General features: G+C 31.2%; 2 protein-coding genes and 2 non-coding genes across 4 annotated transcripts; all 4 read left to right on the top strand.

The window, feature by feature from the left end:
- The first annotated feature begins 233 nt into the window (after nucleotides 1-233).
- On the top strand, nucleotides 234-5,222 carry LOC107031893 (syntaxin-71-like). Its single transcript, XM_015233385.2, has 9 exons — nucleotides 234-521; nucleotides 628-753; nucleotides 3,128-3,287; nucleotides 4,095-4,180; nucleotides 4,331-4,399; nucleotides 4,478-4,522; nucleotides 4,604-4,666; nucleotides 4,748-4,824; nucleotides 4,961-5,222. The coding sequence occupies exons 1-9, from the start codon at nucleotides 366-368 to the stop codon at nucleotides 4,974-4,976; spliced, it is 798 nt and encodes a 265-aa protein (XP_015088871.1). The 5' UTR covers nucleotides 234-365; the 3' UTR covers nucleotides 4,977-5,222.
- A 244-nt stretch (nucleotides 5,223-5,466) lies between these two features.
- On the top strand, nucleotides 5,467-5,539 carry TRNAK-CUU. The gene has a single exon. It is a non-coding gene; the product is annotated as a tRNA-Lys (tRNA).
- Nucleotides 5,540-6,495: 956 nt separating this feature from the next.
- On the top strand, nucleotides 6,496-8,218 carry LOC107032588 (peroxidase 44-like). The gene is made up of 2 exons (XM_015234186.2): nucleotides 6,496-6,750; nucleotides 6,840-8,218. Exons 1-2 carry the CDS (start codon nucleotides 6,535-6,537, stop codon nucleotides 7,947-7,949), a joined length of 1,326 nt encoding a protein of 441 aa, XP_015089672.1. The 5' UTR covers nucleotides 6,496-6,534; the 3' UTR covers nucleotides 7,950-8,218.
- Nucleotides 8,219-9,085: 867 nt separating this feature from the next.
- TRNAK-CUU lies at nucleotides 9,086-9,158 on the top strand. The gene has a single exon. It is a non-coding gene; the product is annotated as a tRNA-Lys (tRNA).
- Nucleotides 9,159-14,369: the final 5,211 nt, after the last annotated feature.

Below are 14,369 nucleotides of genomic sequence, written 5' to 3'. Positions count from 1 at the left end.
AATTATCATCACCTTCAATTTTTCGTAAATTGCCACGATAACCATCATTATTATTAGCAATCACAACCACCAACCATCATATACCAAAATACATTTGTTTTTATTTTTATTAATAAAGTACTAAAAATAGTTGTATTTTATTTAAATTCTACATTTTAAAAATATTAACACTATAGAAATTAATTTGAATACTATTTGTTCCTTTAAATAATAATTAAGAAAAACCCTGTAATAATTATTTTTTTTTCAAAATCTCCAGTCTGTATAATGAAGTGTTGTTTTCTCCATCTGCAAAGTAAAATTCCTCTTCTGTATTATTTCTTGATCGGAGAAAACTGTAATCTTCACAGAGGTTGAAGAAGAAGATGAGTGTAATTGATATTCTCACAAGGGTAGACTCGATCTGTAAGAAATACGACAAGTACGACATCGACAAGCAGAAGGATTCCAACGTTGCCGGCGACGATGCCTTCGCACGTCTCTATTCTTCAGTTGAATCCGACATAGAAACTGCTCTTCAGGTTTAAAAAAAATGATCTTTTTTACTTTTTCTTTTGTGGGTTTGTGTTTAAGGGTTTAGTTTTCGTGGACAATTGAAAATTTGAAGATCTTTCTTTGCGGTTACAGAAATCGGAGACAGCTTCTATTGAGAAAAATAGGGCATCTATTGTGGCGATCAATGCTGAGATTCGGAGAACTAAAGCGAGGTTACTTGAAGAGGTTCCGAAATTGCAGAGATTGGCTGTGAGAAAGGTGTGGTTTTAGTTCTAATTTTTTTGGTTTCAGCTGATTTGGTTGTGTAATTGTGTTGAATTTTGCTTATGGGTTATATAGTACTCGGATTTTGTGGATGTTCTGTGAAGTCTTTGGGGTTTATGTTAAATTTGGTTGATTTGGCTCTGGATTTTGATGGAAAGTAAGATTAAAGAAAGATCTGGGAGGGATGGGCTGAAAAGTGAGATTAAGGAAAGATCTGTGATGAATTATTAATAGAATGGATATATAGGATTTATATGGTTGATCCCTACAAGTTTTTTACTGACAGTATATAGTGTATTGTTGGGTCATTTGCTTTGCGGAGGGGATGTGTGTTGATCAGCCTGCGTAATGTAACAAAAGTGGCATTGCGGCGGAGGGTGTTACCTATTACGCCGGAAGTTGTTTAACTATTAGTACATTGTCTTTGATATACGTTTCTTCCCTTTTAATGGTTCAAGAATATGATAGATATTCCTTATCAAAAAGAAATATGAATAGCAATAGGGAGTTTGATTGACAATATGAGTTCCAGGTTTTGATGCAAAGCATTACGATTCTATTTTACGTAACAAAGGCCCAAATGTCCTATTCTAGTCAGCCACAAAATGTCCAATAATTTGGATCCACGTAGGCCGTAGTTATTTGAAATGGAAAATCCACTTGAACTCAAGGAATATGCAATTTTCCGTTCTATTAGCCTGATGCTGCTAAAGCTTAGTGTTGTTTTTTGAGTGAGTACACGACTAGCTTCCGAAGTTGCATTTTTTGCTTTACTTTTGGAGTGATATGCTTAAAGTGTTACTTATACCATGTTAAACGATGCTAAATCAAAATTTGGCTGTGCAATAGGTAAGAAAATAGAAGGCTCACCAAATCTTACGTGAGTCTAACAATTCAAATTCCTGAAACCATGTCACTTGTTGATGACAATCGCGTTCATGTACTGCTTCGGGCTTCCTTATTTCAGATTTTGTTAAAATACATTGTTAAGCCTAGAAAATAAGGCGGTTCATTCAGTTAGTTTTCAATTATTCTATTATCTTACACTATCGCTTGGTTCCTCATTTTGAGTTTGCTATGTTTATTTCTGATTATTCTTTTGGTTAGTGGGATTTTTATTTTCGATCCGGGGATAGGTTAGGATACAAGAGTATATAAACCAAAAATGCAAATGGTCATGCTGTTTCCTCACTTCAGTCTTAAGGAAGAGAACTGTATCTATGAGCGAGAGATAAAAAGAGTAGGTGGGAGAGAGAGATGGAGGTGATGTTGCATTGGACTGTTGACTTGGCATTTGCTTGAAATTCCAAGTAGAGCACAAACTCAGTTGCCTAAAGGCTAAAAGAGACTGAGAGGACTCTAATATTGCTCAATCCTATTATGAAAGAAAACAAATATGGCCTTTCAATAATTTTCTTTTCTTTCTCTTTTTTGTTTTCCTTGGTTAAATTGAAGCAACATAAAGATTTGCACATACATTATATAGTTTTCAGGGGATTTTGTATTTTTTACTTATCAAATTGTTTTCTGATTTCATGTCCATCTACATAAAAGTTAACTGAAGATAATTCGGAAGATATTGAACGGAGTGACTTCAGTATGTGTGTGTGTGTGATGAAGTGCCAAACCACTGGATTCAGAGGTTTTGAATCAATGGTATTCCATCATATTGAGGGATTAATAGTCTGAGAGCCTCCATGTGTATATCCAAAAATAGTTAGATAGATGTTAGATAGAAGTGAGAATGCACCCCATCCCAAAACAAACCAAGAAGCTTTTGATTGTATTCGAGTATTTGATGAGAAAAATTTGAGACTCATCTAGAGATGGTTGGGGTAGATATTACCAAATGAGGTTGTGGATCTTGATGCTCTAGTGTCTAGCCTCATACAAGTTTCTTAACCTAGTCATTGCAGCATATTTCCCTTGTAGAGTAAATAAGGACCAAGGGGTGAATTTGTGTTATTCAACCTCGACTTAGTAATGCTAGAGCATTTGTCTAAATGAGTCTGTGCTTTGTATTGTATCATTACAAGTGGGTGTCTGCCTTAGTTTTGGCCTGCGTGTCTGAGTTATTAACCTTGATCTGCAAAACTGGCGTTAGCAGCTTGCTTCATTTATAGAGGAAACAAGGACTCAATGGCAAGGAGAAACTAATGTATAGCTTAGAATTCTTTGGTATTTGATACTTCGAACTCTGTTCATCTTCTTTTCAGTTACTTCATACTTGCTAGCTAATATCTCTTGCAGTATTCGGCTGTTCGCTACCCTTTTTGTGCTCTCCCTACCAAAAGAGTGAATCTGGGTTTTATACGGTAATCTGTGGGACTAAATAGTTGCCTTGGTACTAAAAAAACCTCAATTTCAGGTCAAAGGTCTTTCGGGTGAAGAACTTGCTGCCCGCAATGATTTGGTTCTTGCACTGCCAGATAGAATAAATGCCATACCAGATGGCTCTGCAGCTCCACCCAAACAATCTGGAGGATGGAGAGCTTCAGGTTCTCGCACGGAAATTAAATTTGATTCAGGTGATTGATAATTTCTGCCATTTGACTGGTCTTCCTGTAAGTTGTTCTCTGCATGTGTATTTAGTGTCGTCAACGGCAAAATGTGCCCAAGGTCTGCTGGGGCTCTAAGTGACCACAATTAAAGCACGAGCTTCTGAAAGAAAAGACGCAATGAAGAAAAAATAGAAGTATATATGTAATGCAAAAAACATACAATTACGAACGCACAAAAATTAATTGAAGAAACTAAAAATGTATGTGGTAAAAACATGTAGATTGAGTTCAAAATCCAACTTAATGTTTTGTTTAGATGCAGAGATGCAGTTTTAAGTTTCTTATGCAGCTTAACTGACTAGTTCACTACAACCAAAAAAAATTGAATTAACTACAAATCCATCACAAATATTCTCGTAGCTAACAGAACTTTGGGATAATCCATTTCTGATCCGTCGCTAAATAGGTTTTCCGATGGACTTTGTTGTTTAGCTACAGAATTTGTCTGTTGTTGGTTCCTATATCCTAGTAGTGGTTTTCTTCAAAGTAACATTCACTCATAATATTTCTTTAACAATTAGTGTATCTTTTTCAGTTATATTTATTGTTCAGTGCCACCCTCTTCAAGATAGAGCCTATTACGATTGATAAGGTCATAACTGTGCTCAAGCGCTTGCTAACCTAGGCGAGCCACCTAACCTGAGCTTCACCTAGCTTCAGGGTTTAAGTGCGACTAAAATGGGCCATTAACAACACAATTTATGACTTGAAAGTATTCATTCTTGTAGGCTACAGTTGATTGTTATTCACTTACAGAATGTGCTTTGTTTACAGATGGACAATTTGACAATGAATATTTCCAACAAACTGAAGAGTCAAGTCAATTCAGGCAAGAGTATGAAATGCGAAAAATGAGACAGGCATGTGTTTTTTTGGGTAGTTTATCATGAAATTCTTTGAATTAGAGCCCCCCCGCCCCCCTCCCCCTTCTCTTCTTATTGAGGCTTCCATTTACACTTCTTTGCTGCTTCCTGGACTATGTTTAAGATTTAGTTTTGCATGTTGCACAGGACCAAGGTTTGGATGTCATAGCAGAAGGATTGGATACTTTGAAGAACATGGCCAGCGATATGAACGAGGTTTGCTGCATTTTATGATTTCTATTTTGTATCATCCCAATTGACATAGGCACTAAAGATACGATGCAATGCATGTAGGAGTTGGATAGACAAGTTCCTCTGATGGATGAGATTGACGCCAAGGTTGGTAACTTTATTGGTTTTTGTAATAGCTGATATGGAAAGAATCATAGCTAAAATTGACATGGTTTGACTTCTCAATAGGTGGACAGGGCTACCGCGGACTTGAAGAATACCAACGTTAGGCTTAAGCATACAGTTAACCAGGTAAACTGAATTACCTCTCTCTTCAGTTGCAGTAAGTGAACTGCACACAAGGATTACTCACGAGCTTTGGTTGTTTTCCAGCTGAGATCTAGTCGCAACTTTTGCATCGACATCATCTTGTTGTGCATCATTCTTGGAATTGCAGCATATTTGTACAAGTGAGTTTCCAGATTATGTCTTGTCCTTTTTTCATCATATAATGTCAACAATCAAGACGGTCAGCCCCATCGATTGTTTTCATAGTTTATACTAGTATAAAGATCCTAGCTAACTGGTGACTCTCATCAATTGCAGTGTCTTGAAGAAGTAAAACTCCGCTGAAGTACCTGTTGGATCGACTTGTATGTTGGCCTTCATGATTCATTTTAGATTTTTTCGGTGTGTGTATGCATGTATAACAACAAGTTATTATCGGTGATTAAGCCTAGCATTTGTTTTCTACTTGCTTGTGTGTTTTACTAGTTTGAGATTGAGACGAAGTTATTGTTATTTTCTATCTTTAGACAACGAATTTTCTTAAGTTTATATATGTCACTATTTGACTCTTTAAAGCAAACTAGACTTTATTCCTATCTTTTTTGGGTGAAAAAGTTAATTTTCAATGGATTATCAACTTAAGAAAAATAATGTTTTTGCAACATGTTTGTACTAAACAACCTTTTTGCTAGAGAACTATATTAAGCTTACAAATATTTAAGGATGGTGAATAGAGGGTTAACTAATATTCCACAAAATAAAATATTTTAATCCTATTGCTGGTTTAAAAAAAAATCTGGTCTGTCCATTTAGAAAAATATCTGGCCCGTCTAGCTCAGTTGGTAGAGCGCAAGGCTCTTAACCTTGTGGTCGTGGGTTCGAGCCCCACGGTGGGCGTTTATGGTTTTATTTTTATAAAGCTAACACAAAACTAATAATACAATAGGAAACCAAATATCTTTAAAATTTTTTAATATCTGTTATTAATAAATATACTTATATTATAGCAATATATATGAATGAAATCTACGAATGTGTTTGGAGTATATATGGTAGCATTGGATCCCATAGATTAATTATGGTAAAAGGAAAAAGAAAAGAAAGGAGTTTACATTTTAAATATTTTAAATCATCAATTATCGTGATTTAAAATATTTATGCGAATTCATGCATAATCAAATTTTAAAAGTTTTAACTAATAAGTGATTTTTAAAGAAAAGAAAATAATCTCAAGTTTCAACTTAAATAATTCTTCCAATATGTTTTTAATTAGAAAAAAAAAGTAAAATATAGATTTTCTCAATTTTATGTGTGCGTTAATTAGTCAATAATTTTTTTTTTCCAAAACCATTAGATATGAAATCGTATATTCCTTTTATACATATAACATTGCATCTTATTGTTTTGACTTCTGAACATATGAATGTTATTCCCTCATCATATATATTAAATAAAAATATAGGTTCAACTAGTATTTTTCAAATTGAACTCACACGTATTTCCTTTTTCTTAATATTAGCTACTAAGAAGTGTACACATTAATACTTTTTCCTAGGTCAGAATTAGTATTAATCATATTTTATAACAAGACATGCATCCCAGTTAAGCTTTGACTTCCAAATCTCTTACCTCTTAGTGGTCTACCACATCATTCCACTTTACCCTTTCCGTTCCATTTTATATGAATTAGTTTGACTATAAATCGTTTCATTAAGGATAAAATAGATATTTTAAAGTTATATTATTATATGTCATTCTTTTTTGAGACGGAATGATGTGAAAAGTGAATCATATCAAGTACTATATATACCTTGAGAATGTTGTTGCTTCATTGCTCATTATCAAACCTTAACTCTAATCAAAGAGTAGTATATACTACTCTTTTTGTTAAGATGGACAAAAATATATCATTTTTGTTTTTCCTCTGTATTACTCTGCACTTAGCATCAACTGTATCTGCTCAACTTCAAGTTGGTTTCTACAATACTAAAACTAGATGTCCATCAGCAGAAACCATAGTTCGCGATACGGTGAGAACTCGATTTTCATCGGATCGTTCCATCACAGCAGCATTGCTACGAATGTATTTCCATGACTGCTTCGTCAGGGTGAGAAAAATTTACTGTTATATTTTGTTGCTATTATTTGATAAATCTTTAAAATTTGAATAATAATCGTGTGATACATTTTTTTTCAGGGTTGTGATGCGTCGATACTGATAGATTCAAAAAACACGAAGAACAGAAAGTCGGAAAAAGATGCAGGAGCAAATGGATCAGTAAGAGGATACGAGTTGATTGATCAAATAAAGAGTAAATTAGAAGCTAAATGTTCTAATACAGTGTCCTGTTCGGACATCATTGCTTTAGCTACTCGAGATGCAGTTGCATTTGCTGGAGGACCGAGTTACAGTATACCCACTGGCAGGCGCGATGGGCTCGTGTCAGACCCATCACAAGTGAACCTGCCAGGGCCTAGTATAACGGTGCCACAAGCAATTCAATCTTTTAAAAGTAAAGGATTTAATGTGAATGAAATGGTGACGCTTTTAGGTGGACACACAGTGGGAATTACACATTGTAATTTTATTCAAGGTGATAGGCTGTCGAGGGCGGATGGAAGTATGGATGGCAAATTGTTTAGTAGTCTTAGAAAGACGTGTAGCTCTAATGGTGGGTCGCCAGTGTTTTTGGATCAGAACACTTCGTTTACTGTTGATAACTCTTTTTACAAACAACTGAGGTTGAAGAAAGGGATATTGAAGATTGATCAGTTACTTGCATCAGATAGATCTACAAGTGGAATTGTGGCGAATTTTGCTTCTAATCCAAAAGCCTTCCAACAGGCTTTTGCGAATGCATTGATCAAGTTAGGTAACACTCAAGTTCTTGTGGGGAAATCAGGTGAAATTAGAAAAAATTGTCGAGCATTTAATCCTCCTCCTCCTCCTCCTAAAATCACGAAGAGTCCTCCTCCTCCTCCTCCCAAAATCATTAAGAGTCCTCCCCCTCCTCCTCCAAAGATCACGAAGACTCCTCCTCCTCCACCACCCAAAGTTTTTAGTCCTCCTCCCCCTATGATCATGAAGAGTCCTCCTCCTCCACCTCCCAAAGTTTTCAGTCCTCCTCCCCCTATGATCACGAAGAGTCCTCCTCCTCCACCACCCAAAGTTTTTAGTCCTCCTCCTCCTCCGTTTCCTCCTCCACCACCATCACCATTCTTGATTTCAGATTCTCCTCCTCCTCCACCTCCACCTCATCCTCCGGTTCCCATTAGTGATCCATTTCTACCCGTGTTTGGCCCATAAAGCTTAAGCTAGCTCCCATTCCACCTCAACCCCTAGTACTATTGTCAATTGTCGATGTACTATTACCACAATTAACTTTGTGCATGTACGTTCTTAATTCATTACTTTGTAATTTGTTGTTGTTGTTGTCGGATCTATCATTTGTATTCTTTTTGGTAATTCCTCCTTATTAGAGGAAAAAGAGTTAAATGTTTGTAAACATGAGAAATTAACCTAATGTTATAGGAACTTGTATCAATGAGTGAATGAACATGTAATACTTATTTTTATTTGTGTGATCCTAGATAAATTTCACTACTTCTTTTGGGCCTCTCTTGGTCAAAAGTTTTTACTTTGGAATATATATATATATATCAATTTTTTCTGCTGTTTATGAATTACTTTATGTTAATATTTAGACGAAAAATAAAAACATTTGTAGATTGAGTTCAAACTCCAACTTACTATTTTGTTTAGATGCAGTTTTAAGTTTCTATGAAGCTTTAACTGAATAGTTCACTATAACAAAAAGAAAATTGGAATAAGCTGTCAATCCATCACTAATTTGATCGTAGCTATCATAACTTTGTGATCTAATCCGTCGCTAAATGAAATTTTTCCTAAGAAGTAGCACATTCACTCGTAACTTTCATCAAATGCTGTGTCTTTGAAGAAGTAAAACTATGAAGATATTGTTGTTGGATCTATGTTATGGCCCAACCTCGGCCCAATGTCGATATTTATTGGACGTCACACAATTAGTTATTGGACCAAAAAGAAGCAACAAACTAGAAAGCCTTTGCAAATACACCAATCTAATGAGCTCATATTGTATTGAAATGAATAATTGGAATTACTCGTACAAACTATAAGAGTTCATTATTCTAATTACTCCAAAACTAGTACAGTAACAATTCCTTCCAAGGGATGAAGTAGAAACAAAAAGGAAGAATGGAGGGAGGTTCTAGATTAAACAACATATCTAATGTTTGCAGACTTTATCCCTTACCTTTATCGGATTAAATAGTTATTTTCAATTAATTCTTGACTCGAAAAAAATCAATGTTTCAATACATGTTTGTACTTGGCAACCTTTTATCTGGATCCTATGGTAAGATTTAACATATATTACTTATATATGTTAAAAACACAAACAAGCCCGTCTAGCTCAGTTGGTAGAGCGCAAGGCTCTTAACCTTGTGGTCGTGGGTTCGAGCCCCACGGTGGGCGTTTGATAGTATAGGATACAATCTCTATATAAATTTTTAATATTTATTTTATTATGAATAATTTCATATACTTACTACATTCGACTTTGTTTAATTTAATAATTATTTTACTTTTGGCATGTAATTGGCCAAAAATTGAAATGCAATCAAGATAAACGTCCGTTAATGTAGCTATAGCATTAAGAAATGTTAATAATTATTTAGACTGAACGTTGGTTTTTAGTATTTTTGTCATATACTTTATGTGTTATACTAAAATAAATAATCATTTCACATAATAAATAAGACATTGTAATGACAATACAATCCTTATATTCTAAGATTGAAATAATAAATAACCTAAAAACTATACTGACATCGAAAAGAAATCAAGATGATTTAAAAGTTGGGATAGTTTATTAAACATATTGATATAAACACTTTTCGTCGTATGAGCTTATATTAAACTTATGAAATTTACTTTTACGACATCTAACTTCGAAAATGATCTTATTTTAACGTAACTAACTTTTTTTTTTTGTATATAATGAAATTTTTGTTTTTGTGTAAATATATTTGAAGTATATAATAGCATTGGATCCCATAGAGTTGTAGCAAGACAACCCCATGTGTTGGTTAGTCCCCAAAAAAGTTAGAAATGTTTGGCTTTTGGGGAACGTGCATTCTGTTTGCTCACTCTTTTATTTAATTTGAATTTGAAAAAGCCATTTGCCTTTTACTTAAAAAAAAATAAAATAAATTATTATGGAAAAAAAACGAAAAAAAAATAAAAAGAAAGAACTTGTGGATTAACTCATTTTAATAATTAATTATTGTGATATAGATCTTTAATTAATTTTTTAAATATATAAATTTTATTTTTAAAAGATGAAATATTATATATTAAAATTAAAAGTTTAATTCTCGAAATTTGAATTAGGTAATAAGATGAAAAGATAATTTTTTTTTTTAAGAAAAGAGTGATCTTCAAGTTTCTAACTTATAATAATTCTTGCAATATGTTTTTTAATTTAGGAAAAAGTAAAGTAAAGGCCAATTTAATGAAACCACTTTTATTTAGCAAGGATAAATCAGGAGTTAGAAAACATTAAATATAATATAAAAATTGAGATCTTTAACCAAATCATGTCCCACACGCAATAATCCTTGCAATATATTAATTTGCATGGATGTTATCGTACGTTTAATCAAATCCATCTCACCCCTAGCCCCACACATCGACTCTATTACAAAATTATTATTTTTCTTTTGAAAAATTTTCAAAAAAAATGTTTATTTGTTATTTCTATATATAAATATTTCGATCGAAGCGGTAAGAAAAAAAGTAATAAGTTCTTCATTTAGAAGAATTAATAGGTTTTCTTGAATTTTACCTCAAGTTTATTTTCTGTCATATATATATTTTTTCTAATTACGAGCTGATTAAGTGGAAAATGAATAAAAACTCGTATATTATAATCCAAAACAAATCATAAACTTTTATGTATATTATGTTGTGTAATTGTGTTATTATTTTATTTGTAAAATAATTCTAGGGTAAGGACCACTTTAATTGAATTGTTGCCATGTTATCAAGCTAGTTGCTTTCTTCTTCGATTGTTTTTTAGTGGTTAAACATAGGGTGAATATGAAATATTGGGGTGGCAATGTGAATAAATATTTTTTCATTTTTTGATTAGAAATAGTGGCGTAGTCATATAGTGATAAGGGTGTTCAATTTTATATTATTTGTCAGAAAAAAAATTGCATGTATACAAGTAAAATGATAAATGAAATGATTAAATAATATATATTTGGATACTTTTAATATAACAAACTGATATTTCTAAACATCTCTTTATGAAATTTCTGACTCCTTTACTGATTAAAAAATTTGGATGCGAAATGAAATCGCTCTTTTAAAGAGTATTTTATTCCTCAAATTAAATTAAACTTAAATAATTCCCACTTAAATTTGATTACTTTGTACCCAAAATGAATAACAAATACCCGGAGAAACCAAGCAAAGAAAAATAAAATGACCTAGCAACTTTACCAAACAAATCATTAAATTTCGTTTCATTCGAAATAATTATCACTTTAGAAATTTAATTCGCCAAACTAAAAAAAAAAAAATTAATCAATCTACAATAATTTAGTAAACTATATACACCTTGTACTTAAGAAGTAATTTTTTTTAATCGACATAAAAAAATAAAAAGGTTATAAATGGGTGAAATTTATTCGCGTCGGGTGTTTATACCAATGCAATACATACACACCACGTGTTTAAATTTACTACTCATTTTACTCAATTTTAATTAATTAACATGTGTTTTAATTTATTAAATAACATAATAACGAATTTTGGGGTAAACACCTGATATGAATAAGTTTTTTTTTATTATAAACAACAGTTAAAATGGGACATAAGGAGTAACTAGACTTGCAATCAAATATTCCTTATATATATCAGAGTACATTTCTCAAAGATCATGATGGAGACTATATTATATATATGTTTCACTCATTTTCAAAAGGTACAATTATATAAAATTTACAACATGATTGACGAAATTGGACACGACAAAATTCTTAAATTAAATAATTTCAAAATAAATATTTGAAGCCTAGTCATGTGAAAATCGTCACGTCCAGAAAAAAAAGAATAAAAAGATTGAAAATGTGTACTAAAATTAGTGTTTGCTTGAATTTTTGGGACAAGCTACATATATATGGGCCAATCGTGCGAGTATATAACAAATAATAAAGAAAATAATTACGAGTTTTTATCATCAATCATCAAATTTATAAAATATATATCTATATATATAAGTAAATTAATCGAACGAAGCGTATATATATATAATTTTTTCAATTTAAAACACACCAACTATTCGATGTCACAATTATTTATTTCAAATCTGGTATAATTCTGCAGTAAGAAAATAGAAAAAATTGCCAACTAGCAAGCAGAAAAAAGTGAGTGATGACAAATTTAAAAGAAGAAGTTATTTTCAAAAAGGCTATCATGTATAAAAATGAAAAAAAAATAGTATTTTGAAAATGATAGCTAACAAATTTGATTCTTTTTTTTTATTATTATTACTATTATTATTATTATTATTATTATTATTATTATAAAACATGTGTTATGTATATGAATTTAAGATTTCTTCACATGCAACTCACTCTCGTGTGTTCCAACTTTATGTAGTACTCCAGCTAATGAAAAAAATGTCTTTGAATGGTCGTAATCGTCGATGACTCAGTCGTATATAAATTTTTCTTTTTCTTTTAATATTAGAAAATTATCGAACTACTTTTATTATTAATTTATTTATCTATCTAAGTTCATGTTTAACTAATTTAAATTTATATTATCTATAATTTCATCATAAAGAACTAATGATCTCTATTAAACTGTCATAATTTACAAAGTCCATGCGTAAAAACATATGATTCTTTGTACATGCACCTATGTATCTACAATTAGAATTTTCTCTTACGTTTTATTTTACTATATATATATATATATAGTTATGTAAGTACAATTGTATAATAATTGTCCGATTTGTTGAGTCCTTATAGGTGGAGATTCAATAAATTTGAACGAATTCACTAGCTTTATATTTATATTAGAAACTTATTAAAGTTAATAATTAGCTTGTGAATCCTCAAATAAATTAATTTAAAACCTCTACACACACCTAATTTTAATTTCGCTTTTCGTTCGGACCTTTTAAATTATGAAAAGTAAGCAAAACAATATTAGCTCTTGATTTCTAAAATCATATTTATATTTATTATTATAGTAATACATATTTTAAACCGTAGAGAATATATAAAACTAGAACAAATAACCCAAGAACTATGTATATCACCAACCATGTCATATAATATATTTTTAATTTAAATATAAAAAATAAAAGAATACTTTACTTTAAAAATATAAATTCATAATTTGAATTCAATTCGATTAAAGTAAAATAAATTTAAATTAATTAAATTCAAAACGAATATCGAATAATCGATGAAAATGGGAAGTAACCCCACACGCTGAGTGAACAGTGACACACGTGACGAGAAGAGTATCAGAGATTCACGGACTAGTCCTTGGGAATTACAAAAACAACAGAACTGGTCCCCCAATTTTTTTAAATCAGACACATGTGGGTCCAAATTTAATTAATTATTTTGTAATCATTTTATTCCTCATGTCTCAACATTATATTGGAACAAGTAATGCAAAAGGTCTCTAACTTTTCTACTTTCACTTTTTCACTTTCAATTTCCAATTCCAAGAGTAATTTCTTCTTAGTTTTTATAATAAGTTGCCTATTCATTCTGTACAATCTCAATTGCCATGATTTTCTTTTTTAAATAAATTATAAAAAATTTAATTAATATTTTATAAGTAATTTTTCATCATATTAATATGTAAAAAATTATAATTTATAATATTATTTGTATAATTTTTAAATATTTAAAAAAGTTATTTAAAAAATCGAATTAGATTGATTTTCAAAAAATACAACATGATAAATAAAAATGGACAGAGGGAGTATAATTTACATCTTTCCCTCCACTTTTTTTGTTATGATCGAAAGATTTCATCTTTTATGTACTTATTTACAGAGGCGTATCCAGAATTTTGAGATGATGAGTATATTATTATAAAAAGATTGATTTAGATATAATTAGATTGGTTCGATATTTAGATTTTTACTACCGAAAATCGTTAAAATTTTAAAATTATTTATAACATGCTAAAAGTGCTACCAATTCCACTTAGAGAAGTGTTATCTTATAAAATTTAATATCTAATCTCGCGGAGAGAGTGAGCAGTCATAATCACATTATATGATACTCGAAGTGTGGGTTCACACATCTATATTTCAACATTTTTAAAAAAATATAACACTACTATATATGATCCCGGGAAGCGAACCCCTTAGATACGCCTCTGCTTATATGATGTTCGATATCCGATATCACTGTCAGGAAAATTCAAATTCAAAACTTTCAATCAAGAATGAAAAAATACTTACAACACTCTCACAATCCTCAATTATTTTTTATGTTTTTATGTGACTTACATAAGTTGTTAGTTAAATTTAACATGGTTTTATTTGCATCTCTATCTTCAAAGTTTAGAATTTAAAAAAATCGTTTTTGATACATCAAGAACTATTTCAATTACATGATATATATATATATATATATATATATA

This window comes from Solanum pennellii, chromosome 10, assembly GCF_001406875.1.
Source record: "Solanum pennellii chromosome 10, SPENNV200".
Taxonomy (NCBI): domain Eukaryota; kingdom Viridiplantae; phylum Streptophyta; class Magnoliopsida; order Solanales; family Solanaceae; genus Solanum; species Solanum pennellii.
The sequence above is the reverse complement of the archived record's forward strand: the minus strand, read 5'-3'. Positions and strand labels throughout refer to the sequence as shown.

Coding starts and splice junctions, on each gene's coding strand:
- LOC107031893 (XM_015233385.2), top strand. CDS start 366: ATGAGTGTAATTGATATTCTCACAAGGGTAGACTCGATCTGTAAGAAA. Junction 4,523..4,603: donor TGGATGAGATTGACGCCAAG/GTTGGTAACTTT, acceptor ACTTCTCAATAG/GTGGACAGGGCTACCGCGGA. Junction 4,667..4,747: donor TTAAGCATACAGTTAACCAG/GTAAACTGAATT, acceptor GTTGTTTTCCAG/CTGAGATCTAGTCGCAACTT.
- LOC107032588 (XM_015234186.2), top strand. CDS start 6,535: ATGGACAAAAATATATCATTTTTGTTTTTCCTCTGTATTACTCTGCAC. Junction 6,751..6,839: donor TCCATGACTGCTTCGTCAGG/GTGAGAAAAATT, acceptor ATTTTTTTTCAG/GGTTGTGATGCGTCGATACT.